The sequence below is a fragment of the Pongo pygmaeus genome, chromosome 17 (genome assembly GCF_028885625.2).
Source record: "Pongo pygmaeus isolate AG05252 chromosome 17, NHGRI_mPonPyg2-v2.0_pri, whole genome shotgun sequence".
Classification (NCBI taxonomy): Eukaryota; Metazoa; Chordata; class Mammalia; order Primates; family Hominidae; genus Pongo; species Pongo pygmaeus.
The window spans coordinates 46090471-46110650 of record NC_072390.2 but is presented as its reverse complement, the minus strand read 5'-3'; the positions used below and the strand labels follow the sequence as shown (position 1 = coordinate 46110650).

Below are 20180 nucleotides of genomic sequence, written 5' to 3'. Positions count from 1 at the left end.
TATTTTGGGGCAGTATCATGTATGATTGAGGTTTTTTGTATGCTGTGGCTGGAGTGTGAAGATTTTGGTTTCTATTATATTTCTGAAGATATCTCTAGGACAGAGAAACCATGTGTAAGATAGTAGATATTCAAGTGAAATGTCTTTTAAATTCAATTCCAAATCCAGAAAGTTATTATTTAGGATCTACTCTAAAACTGAGACGTTACTCTTATGATACATTCCCCTCCCTTACTTTTCATGCCCAATTGATAGCCAAACCCTGCTAGCTTACCTCTTAGATGTGTTGAAAACCCATATACTTCTCTTCTCCTTTATCCTCCTCTTAGTTTAAGCTACCATTACCTGTTTTCTCAACGACTGTATTAATTGCCTACCTAGCTCCCTGAGTCAATTTTTGGTCTTCTCCAGTCTGCCCTCCATACCGCCACCAAAGTAGTCTTTGCAATCACCACATCTGATTTATCACTCTTTCGATTTCTCATGATGTTCATAGGTTAAAGACTACAATCTTTAGAAAACCCTTCAGAGCCCCTTCTACCTCTCAGCTTTGTAAGACCATAGCAGCATGCAGCAAGGGCTTTTTCTGTGTTTGCCTACTGTTGTATCTCTGATGAGAAAACTCATAAGGGCGTGGCTTTAAAACCATCAGAAGTTTTCAAGGATTGATTTTTATCCTTACCTCTAGGATGTGCTACTATATTTATTCACATACATAACTATTTTGTTTTAAAGGTGGCAGTTCTCATTCCTTTCCGTAATCGCCATGAACATCTTCCAATTTTTTTCTTACATCTGATTCCAATGCTCCAGAAACAGCGGCTGGAATTTGCCTTTTATGTCATTGAACAGGTGAGAATATTTTTCATAGTGGTCACTAAGTATACTAGAATCTAAACTCTTAAATATGGTTAAACATATTTAGTTTAGGATTAATAAGGTAAGTCTAATTCTTAGTTTAGTTTTTTTTTTTTTTTTTTTTTTTGAGACAGAGTCTTACTCTGTCACCCAGGCTGGAGTGCAGTGGCGCGATCTCGGCTCACTGCAAGCTCTGCCTCCTAGGTTCACGCCATTGTCCTGCCTCAGCCTCCCGAGTAGCTGGGACTACAGGCGCCCGCCACCAAGCCTGGCTAATTTTTTATATTTTTAGTAGAGACAAGGTTTCACCGTGTTAGCCAGGATGGTCTTGATCTCCTGACCTCGTGATCTGCCCCCCTCGGCCTCCCAAAGTGCTGGGATTACAGGCTTGAGCCACCGCGCCTGGCCAAATTCTTAGTTTTATACTTGGGTGAAATTACATTTTGGATTGGGCCCATATATTTCTTTTATAATAATTGTAATTTGGTCAAATGACTTAATCAGCAATCATGTTTCACTTTAGTATGATAGCCTCGTTATATTTTAATGATATTCTAAATATTGGATTGTCAATCTATGGTTTTTAAAATAACCGTACAGCTGATATTTACCTTACAGGATTAAATGTGTCTTTGGCTTGTAGTATTATTACTTTTTATGTTTTCATTAGGCTTATGATGTTTATTTTTGAAAACCTCTGTAAAGTTTCATTTAATTGAGAAACTGTTTATTTTCTAATTTAGGCTGCTTGGCAGCATTTAGACTCATGTACAGACATCTGGACTCATAACTGGTACAACTCAAAGTTCTTTTCTAAATTATACCAAAGCACCCCCTACAGTTACCTCGGTTATATTCGCAGTGTTTAATTTGAAAAAACATTTCAGTTCTATGACTCATGAATTTACAGAAAAGGAAGCAAAGTTTTTTTTCTTTTTTTAACACAATAGCAAAGCGTAGGTAATTCTTGATTGAGGATTTCTTTGTACTGTGGGGTAGTTGCTGGCTATCCCTGAAAATCAATATTGGATTAACTTTATTAGGTAATCAGAGACACCTGAATGAGAGCCAGTTAGTAAACTTAAAAACAAAAAGTAGTATACATTAAACATTTTCTGTCCTGTTTTCAGTTTTTCATTTTCAAAATCATCTTTCTTGGTAGAGGAACCTTGACTGTTTTTGTTGTAGGATATAGACCCAACTCTACAGTTGGTAAGTAAATATGCATCCAGTGAACTGACAGGTCAAAAAAAAAAAAAAAAGCATACATTGCATGGAAGACTAAACTATGTGATGCCCAAGATCCCTTCCAAATTTGAGATTCTATGATTCTTTTAGAAGAGATAACCAGGTGGAGAATGGAATTTTAAAATATTGTCAAAAAAAGCTTATTCGTTTTGTTTTTGAACAGATGCTATCAAAGCTGAATAAATCATAATTCTTTAACATAGTTAAATAGAGTTGAAATGACCTTGACTTACTTTTTGTAGTCTTTGTTTGAAGGCTATAAAGTGTAAATATAAAGAAAGAATTTGGCCTGGCGTGGTGGCTCACACCTGTAATCTCAGCACTTTGGGAGGCCGAGGTGGGTGGATCACATGGTCAGGAGTTCAAGACCAGCCTGGCCAAGACGGTGAAACCTCATCTCTACTAAAAATACAAAAATTAGCCGGGCATGGTGGCGGGCACCTGTAATCCCAGCTACTTGGGAGGCTGAGGCAGGGAAGTGCTTGAACCCGGGAGGTGGAGGTTGCAGTGAGCCAAGATTGCACCACTGCACTTCAGCCTGGGTGGCAGAGCGAGACTGTATCTCAAAAAATGAAAATAAAAATAAATTGAAAAAAAGAATTTAATTTTCTACATTATTTCTAAACATGGATAGAGTGATGTTTTGGAAACCTAAAAAAGATCTGATAACACTTAAAGACCAGTTCTCCATGCCAGCTTGTATCACTTTTGGTATTGTCACCTCATATTTCACATTTAAGTGTATGTGATAGATGGTAATTTTCTGTTAATGTATACTGACCTTTCCAATTGCTTTACATTATTGCCAGCACTTGGTATGGTTCGTCTTTTTAATTTTAGCCATTCAGTGGGTCTGTGGTAGTATCTTATTTCCCTGATGGCTAATGTCGGTCATCTTTTCATGCACTTATTTGCTTCCCATATACCTTCTACGGTGAAGTTTCTGTTCAGATCTTTTGCTCATTTTTTAATTGGGTTGTCTTTGTTTTTACTGAGTTGTAAGAACAATTTATGTATTTTAAATACAAGTCTTTTGTAAGACATAAGTTTTGCAAATATAGTCTATGGCTTGCCTTTTTATTCTTTTGACTGTTTTTTGAAAAGTTTTAAATTTTGATGAAGTCCAATTTATTGATTTTTGTTTTTATAGCTTGTGCTTTTTGTATTATATTTGAGAAACTGTTCTCTATGATTTTCTCTTTCTTCCAGAAGCTTAATAGTTTTAGCTCTTACACTTAGGCTAATCATTGAGTTAATCTTTAGATATGATATGAGCTAAGAGTGAAGTTTCGTTTAGTTGTTTCATCACCACTTGTTGAAAAGACTGTTTTCGCCATTGAATTGCTTTAGCACCTTTGTTGAAAATCACTTAATATCAACTGGGGAGAGGAGCCAAGATGGCCAAATAGGAACAGCTCCGGTCTACAGCTCCCAGCGTGAGCCATGCAGAAGACGGGTGATTTCTGCATTTCCATCTGAGGTACCGGGTTCATCTCACTAGGGAGTGCCAGACAGTGGGCGCAGGACAGTGGATGCAGCACACCGTGCACCAGCCAAAGCAGGGCGAGGCATTGCCTTGGGAAGCGCAAAGGGTCAGGGAGTTCTCTTTCCTGGTCAAGGAAAGGGGTGACAGACGGCACCTGGAAAATCGGGCCACTCCCACCCGAATACTGCGCTTTTCCGACGGGCTTAGGAAACGGCGCACCAGGAGATTATATCCTGGTGCTCGGGGACCACCTGGCTCGGAGGGTCCTATGCCCACGGAGTCTCGCTGATTGCTAGCACAGCAGTCTGAGATCAAACTGCAAGGTGGCAGCGAGGCTGGGGGAGGGGCGCTCACCATTGCCCAGGCTCGCTTAGGTAAACAAAGCAGCCGGGAAGCTCAAACTGGGTGGCGCCCACCACAGCTCAAGGAGGCCTGCCTGCCTCTGTAGGCTCCACCTCTGGGGGCAGGGCACAGACAAACAAAAAGACAGCAGTAACCTCTGCAGACTTAAATGTCCCTGTCTGACAGTTTTGAGGAGAGCAGTGGTTCTCCCAGCACGCAGCTGGAGATCTGAGAACAGGCAGACTGCCTCCTCAAGTGGGTCCCTGACCCCTGACCCCCGAGCAGCCTAACTGGGAGGCACCCCCCAGTAGGGGCAGACTGACGCCTCACACGGCCGGGTACTCCTCTGAGACAAAATTTCCAGAGGAACGATCAGACAGCAGCATTCGCAGATCACGAAAATCCGCGGTTCTGCAGACACCGCTGTTGATACCCAGGCAAACAGGGTCTGGAGTGGACCTCTAGCAAACTCCAACAGACCTGCAGCTGAGGGTCCTGTCTGTTAGAAGGAAAACTAACAAACAGAAAGGACATCCATACCAAAAACCCATCTGTACAACACCATCATCAAAGATCAAAAGTAGATAAAACCACAAAGATGGGGAAAAAACAGAGCAGAAAAACTGGAAACTCTAAAAAGCAGAGCGCCTCTCCTCCTCCAAAGGAACGCAGTTCCTCACCAGCAACGGAACAAAGCTGGTCGGAGAATGACTTTGACGAGTTGAGAGAAGAAGGCTTCAGACGATCAAACTACACTGAGCCACAGGAGGAAATTCAAACCAAAGGCAAAGAAGTTGAAAACTTTGAAAAAACTTTAGACGAATGTATAACTAGAATAACCAATACAGAGAAGTGCTTAAAGGAGCTGATGGAGCTGAAAGCCAAGGCTCGAGAACTACGTGAAGAATGCAGAAGCCTCAGGAGCCGATGCGACCAACTGGAAGAAAGGGTATCAGTGATGGAAGATGAAATGAATGAAATGAAGCGAGAAGGGAAGTTTAGAGAAAAAAGAATAAAAAGAAATGAACAAAGCCTCCAAGAAATATGGGACTATGTGAAAAGACCAAATCTACGTCTGATTGGTGTACCTGAAAGTGACGGGGAGAATGGAACCAAGTTGGAAAACACTATGCAGGATATTATCCAGGAGAACTTCCCCAATCTAGCAAGGCAGGCCAACATTCAGATTCAGGAAATATAGAGAACACCACAGAGATACTCCTCAAGAAGAGCAACTCCAAGACACATAATTGTCAGATTCACCAAAGTTGAAATGAAGGAAAAAATGTTAAGGGTAGCCAGAGAGAAAGGTCAGGTTACCCACAAAGGGAAGCTCATCAGACTAACAGCGGATCTCTCTGCAGAAACTCTACAAGCCAGAAGAGAGTGGGGGCCAATATTCAACATTCTTAAAGAAAAGAATTTTCAACCCAGAATTTCATATCCAGCCAAACTAAGCTTTATAAGTGAAGGAGAAATAAAATACTTTACAGACAAGCAAATGCTGAGAGATTTTGTCACCACCAGGCCTGCCTAAAAGAGCTCCTGAGGGAAGCACTAAACATGGAAAGGCACAACCGGTACCAGCCGCTGCCAAATCATGCCAAAATGTAAAGACCATTGAGACTAGGAAGAAACTGCATCAACTAACGAGCAAAATAACCAGCTAACATCATAATGACAGGATCAAATTCACACATAACAATATTAACTTTAAATGTAAATGGACTAAATGCTCCAATTAAAAGACACAGACTGGCAAATTGGATAAAGAGTCAAGGCCCATCAGTGTGCTGTATTCAGGAAACCCATCTCACGTGCAGAGACACACATAGGCTCAAAATAAAAGGAGGGAGGAAAATCTACCAAGCAAATGGAAAACAAAAAAAGGCAGGGGTTGCAATCCTAGTCTCTGATAAAACAGACTTTAAACCAACAAAGATCAAAAGAGACAAAGAAGGCCATTACATAATGGTAAAGGGATCAATTCAACAAGAAGAGCTAACTATCCTAAATATATATGCACCCAATACAGGAGCACCCAGATTCATAAAGCAAGTCCTGAGTGACCTACAAAGAGACTTAGACTCCCACACAATAATAATGGGAGACTTTAACACCCCACTGTCAACATTAGACAGATCAACGAGACAGAAAGTTAACAAGGATACCCAGGAATTGAACTCAGCTCTGCACCAAGCAGACCTAATAGACATCTACAGAACTCTCCACCCCAAATCAACAGAATATACATTTTTTTCAGCGCCACACCACACCTATTCCAAAATTGACCACATCGTTGGAAGTAAAGCTCTCCTCAGCAAATGTAAAAGAACAGAAATTATAACACTGTCTCTCAGACCACAGTGCAATCAAACTAGAACTCAGGATTAAGAAACTCACTCAAAACCGCTCAACTACATGGAAACTGAACAACCTGCTCCTGAATGACTATTGGGTACATAACGAAATGAAGGCAGAAATAAAGATGTTCTTTGAAACCGATGAGAACAAAGACACAACATACCAGAATCTCTGGGACACATTCAAAGCAGTGTATAGAGGGAAATTTATAGCACTAAATGCCCACAAGAGAAAGCAGGAAAGATCCAAAATTGACACCCTAACATCACAATTAAAAGAACTAGAAAAGCAAGAGCAAACACATTCTAAAGCTAGCAGAAGGCAAGAAATAACTAAAATCAGAGCAGAACTGAAGGAAATAGAGGCACAAAAAACCCTTCAAAAAATTAATGAATCCAGGAGCTGGTTTTTTGAAAGGATCAACAAAATTGATAGACCGCTAGCAAGACTAATAAAGAAAAAAAGAGAAGAATCAAATAGACACAATAAAAAATGATAAAGGGGATATCACCACCGATCCCACAGAAATACAAACTACCATCAGAGAATACTACAAACACCTCTATGCAAATAAACTAGAAAATCTAGAAGAAATGGATAAATTCCTCGACACATACATCCTCCCAAGACTAAACCAGGAAGAAGTTGAATCTCTGAATAGACTAATAACAGGATCTGAAATTGTGGCAATAATCAATAGCTTACCAACCAAAAAGAGTCCAGAACCAGATGGATTCACAGCCGAATTCTACCAGAGGTACAAGGAGGAACTGGTACCATTCCTTCTGAAACTATTCCAATCAATAGAAAAAGAGGGAATCCTCCCTAACTCATTTTATGAAGCCAGTATCATCCTGATACCAAAGCCGGGCAGAGACACAACCAAAAAAGAGAATTTTAGACCAATATCCTTGATGAACATTGATGCAAAAATCCTCAGTAAAATACTGGCAAACCGAATCCAGCAGCACATCAAAAAGCTTATCCACCATGACAAGTGGGCTTCATCCCTGGGATGCAAGGCTGGTTCAATATACACAAATCAATAAATGTAATCCAGCATATAAACAGAACCAAAGACAAAAACCACATGATTATCTCAATAGATGCAGAAAACGCCTTTGACAAAATTCAACAACCCTTCATGCTAAAAACTCTCAAGAAATTAGGTATTGATGGGACATATCTCAAAATAATAAGAGCTATCTATGACAAACCCACAGCCAATATCATACTGAATGGGCAAAAAACTGGAAGCATTCCCTTTGAAAACTGGCACAAGACAGGGATGCCCTCTCTCACCACTCCTATTCAACATAGTGTTGGAAGTTCTGGCCAGGGCAATTAGGCAGGAGAAGGAAATAAAGGGTATTCAATTAGGAAAAGAGGAAGTCAAATTGTCCCTGTTTGCAGACGACATGATTGTATATCTAGAAAACCCAATTGTCTCAGCCCAAAATCTCTTTAAGCGGATAAGCAACTTCAGCAAAGTCTCAGGATACAAAATCAATGTACAAAAATCACAAGCATTCTTATATACCAATAACAGACAAACAGAGAGCCAAATCATGAGTGAACTCCCATTCACAATTGCTTCAAAGAGAATAAAATACTTAGGAATCCAACTTACAAGGGACGTGAAGGACCTCTTCAAGGAGAACTACAAACCACTGCTCAATGAAATAAAAGAGGATACAAACAAATGGAAGAACATTCCATGCTCATGGGTAGGAAGAATCAATGTCGTGAAAATGGCCATACTGCCCAAGGTAATTTGTAGATTCAATGCCATCCCCATCAAGCTACCAATGACTTTCTTCACAGAATTGGAAAAAACTACTTTAAAGTTCATATGGAACCAAAAAAGAGCCCGCATTGCCAAGTCAATCCTAAGCCAAAAGAACAAAGCTGGAGGCATCATGCTACCTGACTTCAAACTATACTACAAGGCTACAGTAACCAAAACAGCATGGTACTGGTACCAAAACAGAGATATAGATCAATGGAACAGAACAGAGCCCTCAGAAATAACACCCCATATCTACAACTATCTGATCTTTGACAAACCTGAGAAAAACAAGCAATGAGGAAAGGATTCCCTATTTAATAAATGGTGCTGGGAAAACTGGCTAGCCATATGTAGAAAGCTGAAACTGGATCCCTTCCTTACACCTTATACAAAAATTAATTCAAGATGGATTAAAGACTTAAACGTTAGACCTAAAACCATAAAAACCCTAGAAGAAAACCTAGGCATTACCATTCAGGACATGGGCATGGGCAAGGACTTCATGTCTAAAACACCAAAAGCAATGGCAACAAAAGCCAAAATTGACAAATGGGATCTAATTAAACTAAAGAGCTTCTGCACAGCAAAAGAAACTACATCAGAGTGAACAGGCAGCCTACAGAATGGGAGAAAATTTTCGCAACCTACTCATCTGACAAAGGGCTAATATCCAGAATCTACAATGAACTCAAACAAATTTACAAGAAAAAAGCAAACAACCCCATCAAAAAGTGAGTGAAGGATATGAACAGACACTTCTCAAAAGAAGACATTTATGCAGCCAAAAGACACATGAAAAAATGCTTATCATCACTGGCCATCAGAGAAATGCAAATCAAAACCACAATGAGATACCATCTCACACCAGTTAGAATGGCATCATTAAAAAGTCAGGAAACAACAGGTGCTGGAGAGGATGTGGAGAAATAGTAACACTTTTACACTGTTGGTGGGAATGTAAGCTAGTTCAACTATTGTGGAAGTCAGTGTGGCGATTCCTCAGGGATCTAGAACTAGAAATACCATTTGACCCAGCCATCCCATTACTGGGTATATACCCAAAGGACTATAAATCATGCTGCTATAAAGACACATGCACACGTATGTTTATTGCGGCACTATTCACAATAGCAAAGACTTGGAACCAACCCAAATGTCCGACAATGATAGACTGGATTAAGAAAATGTGGCACGAGGGAGGAGCCAAGATGGCCGAATAGGAACAGCTCCGGTCTACAGCTCCCAGCGCGAGCGACGCAGAAGACGGGTGATTTCTGCATTTCCATCTGAGGTACCATGTTCATCTCACTAGGGAGTGCCAGACAGTGGGCGCAGGTCAGTGGGTGAGCGCACCGTGCGCCAGCCGAAGCAGGGGCGAGGCATTGCCTCACTCGGGAAGCGCGAGGGGTCAGGGAGTTCCCCTTCCAGGGGTGACAGACGGCACCTGGAAAATCGGGCCACTCCCACCCGAATACTGTGCTTTTCCGACGGGCTTAGGAAACGGTGCCCCAGGAGAGTATAGCCCGCACCTGGCTCAGAGGGTCCTACGCCCACGGAGTCTCCCTGATTGCTAGCACAGCAGTCTGAGATCAAACAGCAAGTCGGCAGCAAGGCTGGGGGAGGGGCGCCCGCCATTGCCCAGGCTCGCTTAGGTAAACAAAGCAGCCTGGAAGCTTGAACTGGGTGGAGCCCACCACAGCTCAAGGAGGCCTGCCTGCCTCTGTAGGCTCCACCTCTGGGGGCAGGACACAGACAAACAAAAAGACAGCAGTAACCTCTGCAGACTTAAATGTCCCTGTCTGACAGCTGTGAGGAGAGCAGTGGTTCTCCCAGCATGCAGCTGGAGATCTGAGAACAGGCTGACTGCCTCCTCAAGTGGGTCCCTGACCCCTGACCCCCGAGCAGCCTAACTGGGAGGCACCCCCCAGCAGGGGCAGACTGACACCTCACACGGCCGGCCAGGTACTCCAACAGACCTGCAGCTGAGGGTTCTGTCTGTTAGAAGGAAAACTAACAGAAAGGACATCCACACCAAAAACCCATCAGTACAACACCATCATCAAAGACCAAAAGTAGATAAAACCACAAAGATGGGGAAAAAACAGAGCAGAAAAACTGGAAACTCTAAAAACCAGAGTACCTCTCCTCCTCCAAAGGAACGCAGTTCCTCACCAGCAACGGAACAAAGCTGGATGGAGAATGACTTTGACGAGCTGAGAGAAGAAGGCTTCAGACGATCAAATTACTCCGAGCTACGGGAGGATATTCAAACCAAAGGCAAAGAAGTTGAAAACTTTGAAAAAAATTTAGAAGAATGTATAACTAGAATAACCAATACAGAGAAGTGCTTAAAGGAGCTGATGGAGCTGAAAACCAAGGCTCGAGAACTACGTGAAGAATGCAGAAGCCTCAGGAGCCGATGCGATCAAATGGAAGAAAGGGTATCAGCCCTGGAAGATGAAATGAATGAAATGAAGCGAGAAGGGAAGTTTAGAGAAAAAAGAATAAAAAGAAACGAGCAAAGCCTCCAAGAAATGTGGGACTATGTGAAAAGACCAAATCTACGTCTGATTGGTGTACCTGAAAGTGACGGGGAGAATGGAAACAAGTTGGAAAACACTCTGCAGGATATTATACAGGAGAACTTCCCCAATCTAGCAAGGCAGGCCAACATTCAGATTCAGGAAATACAGAGAACGCCACAAAGATACTCCTCGAGAAGAGCAACTCCAAGACACATAATTGTCAGATTCACCAAAGTTGAAATGAAGGAAAAAATGTTAAGGGCAGCCAGAGAGAAAGGTCGGGTTACCATCAAAGGGAAGCCCATCAGACTAACAGCGGATCTCTCGGCAGAAACCCTACAAGCCAGAAGAGAGTGGGGGCCAATATTCAACATTCTTAAAGAAAAGAATTTTCAACCCAGAATTTCATATCCTGCCAAACTAAGCTTCATAAATGAAGGAGAAATAAAATACTTTACAGACAAGCAAATGCTGAGAGATTTTGTCACCACCAGGCCTGCCCTAAAAGAGCTCCTGAAGGAAGCGCTAAACATGGAAAGGCACAACCGGTACCAGCCACTGCAAAATCATACCGAAATGTAAAGAACATCGAGACTAGGAAGAGACTGCATCAACTAACGAGCAAAATATCCAGCTAACATCATAATGACAGGATCAAATTCACACATAACAATATTAACTTTAAATGTAAATGGACTAAATGCTCCAATTAAAAGACACAGACTGGCAAACTGGATAAAGACTCAAGACCCATCAGTGTGCTGTATTCAGGAAACCCATCTCACATGCAGAGACACACATAGGCTCAAAATAAAAGGATGGAGGAAGATCTACCAAGCAAATGGAAAACAAAAAAAGGCAGGGGTTGCAATCCTAGTCTCTGATAAAACAGACTTTAAACCAACAAAGATCAAAAGAGACAAAGAAGGCCATTACATAATGGTAAAGGGATTAATTCAACAAGAAGAGCTAACTATCCTAAATATATATGCACCCAATACAGGAGCACCCAGATTCATAAAGCAAGTCCTGAGTGACCTACAAAGAGACTTAGACTCCCACACATTAATAATGGGAGACTTTAACACCCCACTATCAACATTAGACAGATCAACGAGACAGAAAGTCAACAAGGATACCCAGGAATTGAACTCAGCTCTGCACCAAGTGGACCTAATAGACATCTACAGAACTCTCCACCCCAAATCAACGGAATATACATTTTTTTCAGCACCACACCACACCTATTCCAAAATTGACCATATACTTGGAAGTAAAGCTCTCCTCAATAAATGTAAAAGAACAGAAATTGTAACAAACTGTCTCTCAGATCACAGTGCAATCAAGCTAGAACTCAGGATTAAGAATCTCACTCAAAACCGCTCAACTACGTGGAAACTGAACAACCTGCTCCTGAATGACTACTGGGTACATAACGAAATGAAGGCAGAAATAAAGATGTTCTTTGAAACCAACGAGAACCAAGACACAACATACCAGAATCTCTGGGATGCATTCAAAGCAGTGTGTAGAGGGAAATTTATAGCACTAAATGCCCACAAGAGAAAGCAGGAAAGATCCAAAATTGACACCCTAACATCACAATTAAAAGAACTAGAAAAGCAAGAGCAAACACATTCAAAAGCTAGCAGAAGGCAAGAAATAACTAAAATCAGAGCAGAACTGAAGGAAATAGAGACACAAAAAACCCTTCAAAAAATAAATGAATCCAGGAGCTGGTTTTTTGAAAGGATCAACAAAATTGATAGACCGCTAGCAAGATTAATAAAGAAAAAAAGAGAGAAGAATCAAATAGATGCAATCAAAAATGATAAAGGGGATATCACCACCGATCCCACAGAAATACAAACTACCATCAGAGAATATTACAAACACCTCTATGCAAATAAACTAGAAAATCTAGAAGAAATGGATAAATTCCTCAACACATACACCCTCCCAAGACTAAACCAGGAAGAAGTTGAATCTCTGAATAGACCAATAACAGGAGCTGAAATTGTGGCAATAATCAATAGCTTACCAACCAAAAAAAGTCCAGGTCCAGATGGATTCACAGCCGAATTCTACCAGAGGTACAAGGAGGAGCTGGTACCATTCCTTCTGAAACTATTCCAATCAATAGAAAAAGAGGGAATCCTCCCTAACTCATTTTATGAGGCCAGCATCATCCTGATACCAAAGCCTGGCAGAGACACAACCAAAAAAGAGAATTTTAGACCAATATCCTTGATGAACATTGATGCAAAAATCCTCAATAAAATACTGGCAAACAGAATCCAGCAGCACATCAAAAAGCTTATCCACCATGATCAAGTGGGCTTCATCCCTGGGATGCAAGGCTGGTTCAATATACGCAAATCAATAAATGTAATCCAGCATATAAACAGAACAAAAGACAAAAACCACATGATTATCTCAATAGATGCAGAAAAGGCCTTTGACAAAATTCAACAACCCTTCATGCTAAAAACTCTCAATAAATTAGGAATTGATGGGACATATCTCAAAATAATAAGAGCTATTTATGACAAACCCACAGCCAATATCATACTGAATGGGCAAAAACTGGAAGCATTCCCTTTGAAAACTGGCACAAGACAGGGATGCCCTCTCTCACCACTCCTATTCAACATAGTGTTGGAAGTTCTGGCCAGGGCAATTAGGCAGGAGAAGGAAATAAAGGGTATTCAATTAGGAAAAGAGGAAGTCAAATTGTCCCTGTTTGCAGATGACATGATAGTATATCTAGAAAACCCCATTGTCTCAGCCCAAAATCTCCTTAAGCTGATAAGCAACTTCAGCAAAGTCTCAGGATACAAAATCAATGTGCAAAAATCACAAGCATTCTTATACATCAATAACAGACAAACAGAGAGCCAAATCATGAGTGAACTCCCATTCACAATTGCTTCAAAGAGAATAAAATACCTAGGAATCCAACTTACAAGGGATGTGAAAGACCTCTTCAAGGAGAACTACAAACCACTGCTCAAGGAAATAAAAGAGGATACAAACAAATGGAAGAACATTCCATGCTCATGGGTAGGAAGAATCAATATCATGAAAATGGCCATCCTTCCCAAGGTAATTTACAGATTCAATGCCATCCCCATCAAGCTACCAATGACTTTCTTCACAGAATTGGAAAAAACTACTGTAAAGTTCATATGGAACCAAAAAAGAGCCCGCATCGCCAAGTCAATCCTAAGCCAAAAGAACAAAGCTGGAGGCATCACACTACCTGACTTCAAACTATACTACAAGGCTACAGTAACCAAAACAGCATGGTACTGGTACCAAAACAGAGATATAGATCAATGGAACAGAACAGAGCCGTCAGAAATAATGCCACATATCTACAACTATCTGATCTTTGACAAACCTGACAAAAACAAGAAATGGGGAAAGGATTCCCTATTTAATAAATGGTGCTGGGAAAACTGGCTAGCCATATGTAGAAAGCTGAAACTGGATCCCTTCCTTACACCTTATACAAAAATCAATTCAAGATGGATTAAAGACTTAAATGTTAGACCTAAAACCATAAAAACCCTAGAAGAAAACCTAGGTACTACCATTCAGGACATAGGCATGGGCAAGGACTTCATGTCTAAAACACCAAAAGCAATGGCAACAAAAGCCAAAATTGACAAATGGGATCTAATTAAACTCAAGAGCTTCTGCACAGCAAAAGAAACTACCATCAGAGTGAACAGGCAACCTACAAAATGGGAGAAAATTTTCGCAACCTACTCGTCTGACAAAGGGCTAATATCCAGAATCTACAATGAACTCCAACAAATTTACAAGAAAAAAACAAACAACCCCATCAAAAAGTGGGCGAAGGACATGAACAGACACTTCTCAAAAGAAGACATTTATGCAGCCAAAAAACACATGAAAAAATGCTCACCATCACTGGCCATCAGAGAAATGCAAATCAAAACCACAATGAGATACCATCTCACACCAGTTAGAATGGCAATCATTAAAAAGTCAGGAAACAACAGGTGCTGGAGAGGATGTGGAGAAATAGGAACACTTTTACACTGTTGGTGGGACTGTAAACTAGTTCAACCCTTGTGGAAGTCAGTGTGGCGATTCCTCAGGGATCTAGAACTAGAAATTCCATTCGACCCAGCCATCCCATTACTGGGTATATACCCAAAGGACTATAAATCATGCTGCTATAAAGACACATGCACACGTATGTTTATTGCGGCATTATTCACAATAGCAAAGACTTGGAACCAACCCAAATGTCCAACAATGATAGACTGGATTAAGAAAATGTGGCACATATACACCATGGAATACTATGCAGCCATAAAAAATGATGAGTTCACGTCCTTTGTAGGGACATGGATGAAATTGGAAATCATCATTCTCAGTAAACTATCGCAAGAACAAAAAACCAAACACCGCATATTCTCACTCATAGGTGGGAATTGAACAATGAGAACACATGGACACAGGAAGGGGAACATCACTCTTTGGGGACTGTTGTGGGGTGGGGGGAGGGGGGAGGGATAGCATTGGGAGATATACCTAATGCTAGATGACGAGTTGGTGGGTGCAGCGCACCAGCATGGCACATGTATACATATGTAACTTACCTGCACATTGCGCACATGTACCATAAAACCTAAAGTATAATAATAATAATAATAAAAAAAAAATAAAAAAAAAAAAAAAAAAAAAAAAAAAAAAAAAAAAAAAAGAAAATGTGGCACATATACACCATGGAATACTATGCAGCCATAAAAAATGATGAGTTCATGTCCTTTATAGGGACATGGATGAAATTGGAAATCATCATTCTCAGTAAACTATCGCAAGGACAAAAAACCAAACACTGCATGTTCTCACTCATAGATGGGAATTGAACAATGAGAACACATGGACACAGGAAGGGGAACATCACACTCTGGGGACTGTTGTGGGGTGGGGGGAGGGGGGAGGGATAGCATTAGGAGATATACCTAATGCTAAATGACGAGTTAATGGGTGCAGCACACCAGCATGGCACATGTATACATATGTAACTAACCTGCACATTGTGCACATGTACCCTAAAACTTAAAGTATAATAATAATAATAATAAATAAATAAATAAATAAAATGAGTTCCTGAAAATCAAAAAAAAAAAAAAAAAAGAAAAGAAAAGCAAACTGGAAAAATGTATGGAGATGTTGGTGAAATGACAGGAACGAAAGCAGCTTGTTTGAGCCTGATCTCTTCACTTCCTCAGTGGTGGTTCTGAGTGCTGGTTTGGCTGAACTCCACTTACCAGGGAAAAGGGCATAAAGGAAACAGGGTTTGTGTGGAAGAAGTGGAGTAGAACAAAGTGGAGAGGATCTCTGTTCATTTAGTGTATCTGACAGTGTGCTTGTCAAGTCATAAAACACTTGAGGATGGAAATCTGGAAGTCATTCTATACATTTTATTCTTTCCCTAACATCTAGTCAGTTACAGTTTCTGCTAGTTCTTTTGGTTTTTCCATGTTTTTGGAGGCTGTTCCTCTTCACTCCACATATAGTAAATGCTCTAGTTCATGACCCATGTCTTATCTGGACTGCCATGTCAGCTTCCTAACTCATCCATTCATAGCACCAGTGACTGTAAAACAGCATTAGTGATGATAAAACAGTGGCTGTCAAACTTTTTTGACTGGCCCCCAGTAAAAATACACTTTGTATTGCAAATTATGTATGCTTTATATATGTATGAATAATTAAAACAAAAGGTTGATTCAAGAAAAATCTTTACATTTACCCTGTGCCATGCAATCTTAGATCTTGTATTATTTTCTGTTTCATTTTTTTAAATGTGTGCTTGCCATCCACTAAATTGATTCCGGAGTTGGAAAAACACTGACCTGACAACTAATATCACCATGTTATTCCTTTTTTTAAACTCTCCGATGGCTTCTTACTCTCTTCATGATAAATTTGAAGCCCTCAACATCAGCGTACCAGAACCTTCATGACCTAACCCTTACCTAGTTATCCTAATCTATTATTTACCTGATCCACTCAGCTCATGTTTCATTCCAATAGACAAGTAAAGTTTTTTGTAATTCCTTGTTAAAAAAAAAAAAAAGAAAAGAAAATCACTTAATATATACATGTTATATGTATGCAGGTCTTTTTCTGGTCTCTGCGTTCCATTGACTCTGCTTGTCAGTTTCTACTAAAAAGTCTGCTAGGCTTTATTTCCTTAGTTTTCAATAGGTAAGTAACAGTATAAATGATAGACAAAGTTACCTGACTTGTATTATTAGATACTTTTATCTTTTCTTTTGGTAGAAAATACTCAAAACAAATTTTCTTTTTGAGACAGAGTCTCCCTCTGTCACCTAGGCTGGAGTGCAATAGCACGATCTCAGCTCACTGCAACCTCTGCCTCCCAGGTTCAAGCGATTCTCCTGCCTCAGCCTCCCGAGTAGCTGGGATTACAGGCACCCACCATCGTGCCTGGCTAATTTTTGGAAAATACTCAAATTTTTATTCCTAAAATGGTTACAGTTTCTCCAGTTCCTTTATTCTAAATCTGCCTTTTTTTTTTTGTTTGTTTCTCACACTCAGCTTTTTGCCTCTGCTTTTTCTCTGTGGAAATGCTTGGTATTTAGTATAACATACCATACTTCTGTGTGTGTAAATCATTCTTTAAGTTTTGTGCCTTATGTACTTTTTAATGTAACAGTCTATACTGTGAAATGTGACTTGTTTTACCTAACAAGTGAAAATTTTTATCTACTTTCATGGAGCTGTAGTTGTAGATTTCTAGATCAGTTTTACTGATCTAGGAAAGTGCTAGTTTCCTTTGTGTAAACTTCAATTCCCCATAATGTGTTGAGAGGTGAGAGAGCTGTCTCTGGTTTTTTTATTTGTTTTGTGACGGAGTCTCGCTCTGTCGCCAGGCTGGAGTGCAGTGGTGCGATCTCGGCTCACTGCAGCTTCTGCCTCCTGGGTTCAAGTGATTCTCGTGCCTCAGCCTCCTGAGTAACTGGGATTACAGGAACGTGCCACCACACCCAGCTAATTTTTGTATTTTTAGTAGAGACAGGGTTGGCCAGGATGGTCTCGATCTCCTGACCTTGTGATCCACCTGCCTCGGCTTCCCAAAGTGCTGGGACTACAGGCATGAGTCACTGCAGCCTGTCTCTGTTTTTAAAGGGATATTATCCTGAGAGTTCAGCACCAGTTATTTGGTGTATGTGATGAAGCAATCTTTGCAAAGCAACTAAGGTCTGCGTTTTTATTTTCAAACCTTTTAAGTCTTAATCTCAGGCTTGATCAGTATTAATTCAGGACTGTGTATTTGATAGAGTGAGATTTTGAGCTAGAAACATCTTCACCATATTTGAAATAGAAAAGTAATTTTTCTGCTAGACAGGTACCCAGGGAGTACTAAGCAGTTGAAGAGCAGCTCAGGAATTCTAGTTAAATATGGAGGATGGACATGGGTTCACTGCTTCTTTCCAAACTCCTAAAATGAGAGTGAAAGAAAAAACTTTTGAAAAGTTATTAAACCTCAAGGACAGAAAGTCGTGGGTGAGAGATTTTCACACGTTTCTGTTAAGTCAGGAAGCAGATGGAGTGCTGATGCCTAGCAGAACAGCGGATGTGCAAACCCACATGCTTGTAGAGGGTGATGTGACAAGACTAGAGTCAATTTGCTGGACACACCTCTGTCTCAGTGCTGTCACAGAAGGTAGGCTGAAGCACTGCACTAAAGTAAGGAGATTGTTTAAACGTTTGACTACAAAACAGCCACATTCCCAGTTGCTCATCTTTACTTGTACTGCCAGGTTATTATTCTGTTGTATCTTGTAGAAACTTTTTCCAGTTTATCCTGTGGAAAAAGTGTAGCAGGAAGCTGCTGAGAGTGCTGATGCACCTGTGTGGTAGGGCATAAAACCAGGGGGATTGAGTAAGTCTGCATGCTGACCTTAGGGACCCCAGGCCTTTCCCTCTCTGGCCTTTTGAAGCCAACAGCCAGGTGTGAATCTCCCCACTCCTCCAGCTGTGGCAGGGCATAGTGTTGTCTTCACTAGAGAAATAAATTATCTCCAGGAAAAAGAGTCCAGATCTGATATTTGAAGGTCTCCAAAGGAAAAGGCCAGCCTGTCACTTTATCAGGTCCCTGCAGCCCAGTTTCATTTATTCAACAAAAGGGATATGGCAGTGAACAAACCAGACAAGGCCCCTTCTTTTGCTGGCCCAGAAGGACAGGCAGTAGTAAATCATTGTGCAGTGTCTCCATGGCACGCAGGGCAGAGAGTGGTAAGGGCAGGTAGAGGTGCTCTTTTATGCAGAGCATTTGGGGAAGGCCTCTCTGGGGAGGTGAGATCAGAGCATCCTGGAATGATGTAAAGGAGCATGCCATGCTGTTGTAGAGGCTGTAGAGGCTGTAGAGGCTGTGCACTCTGGAGAAGGCAGGAGAATACTGCGTGTGTTTGAGCAAAGAGGTCGATGTCGCCAGAGCAGCTGGCTGAGGAACATTCTGGGGAGGAAATCAGAGAAGCAAATAAAGAAGTGCAGGGTGAGGGCTTGGATTATCCTGTGTTAGGTAGATTAAGTCACTCCTCTACATAAAACCTTCAGATGACACTGGATAAAGTGATGTTTTAGAAACCTAAAGAAGGTCTGGTAACACTTGAAGACCAGTTCTCCATGCCAGCTTGTACCACTTTTGGTATTGTTACCTCATATTTCACATTTAAATGTATGTGATAGGTGGTAATTTTATATTAATGTATACTGACCTAATGTAAGTCTCTCCTCTGCTTAAAACCCTCCACTGCCTTCTGGAGGTTCTTAAGTAGAGGAGCAACTTAATCGCTGGTGTGTTCCTCTCGACGTCCACCTGCTTTTGTCTCTTCCTGCCAGGATCTCGGGGCTTTCATAGGCACAGGATGGGGGATACTGGGAATTCTAGGAAAAATGACAAATGATTATGAATCAGAAACCTATGAACATTCTCAGCAATACTGGGAAATTTTTTTTTCCTGGAATTTTTTACCCAGCCAAAATGACAAATGTGAGAGTAGACTAATGGCATTTTCAGTCCTTAATTGGCTAAAAGCATATTTTCCATGGGTCTTTACTTAGGGAGCGCTTGAAGAATGTGCCTCAGCAAATTGAGAAAGCCAAGGAAAAGGTGTGGGTGATTTAGGGAATGAAGAAGACCCAGGTGATATTCACACATGGTCTGGAGAGGGCAAGGGAGAGTTGGGCTTGAGAGATGGAGAAGGAATTGATAGATGATTTGATGTGTTTGAATGATTACATCAATTATTAATAGGTGTAGGGCATATTTCTTGGGCCTTTTGTACAAAGTAATAATATAATAGTTATATAGAAAACTGTAGTTACTCCCAGTTTGCAAAAGAAAACAGTTTACTCAGCACTGAAGAAATATTAAATATTTACATAGTCCTAATAATGTAAAGTCTTGATTTAACCAAAAATTATGATAAAACTATATTGGGAGAATAGAGGTAGGGGCAGGAGGTGTGGTGGTTTAACTCTTCCACTACCA

General features: G+C 40.7%; 1 protein-coding gene across 4 annotated transcripts in view; it reads left to right on the top strand.

Moving 5' to 3' along the window:
- Positions 1-20180, top strand: part of B4GALT6 (beta-1,4-galactosyltransferase 6) — a 77072-nt gene that overhangs the window by 46564 nt on the left and 10328 nt on the right. For all 4 annotated transcript variants that reach the window (XM_054460300.2, XM_054460299.2, XM_054460297.2 and 1 more), the window contains one exon: positions 736-852. In XM_054460300.2, coding sequence (XP_054316275.1) covers positions 736-852 — 117 coding nt within the window. The remainder of the gene's footprint in view (positions 1-735; positions 853-20180) is intronic.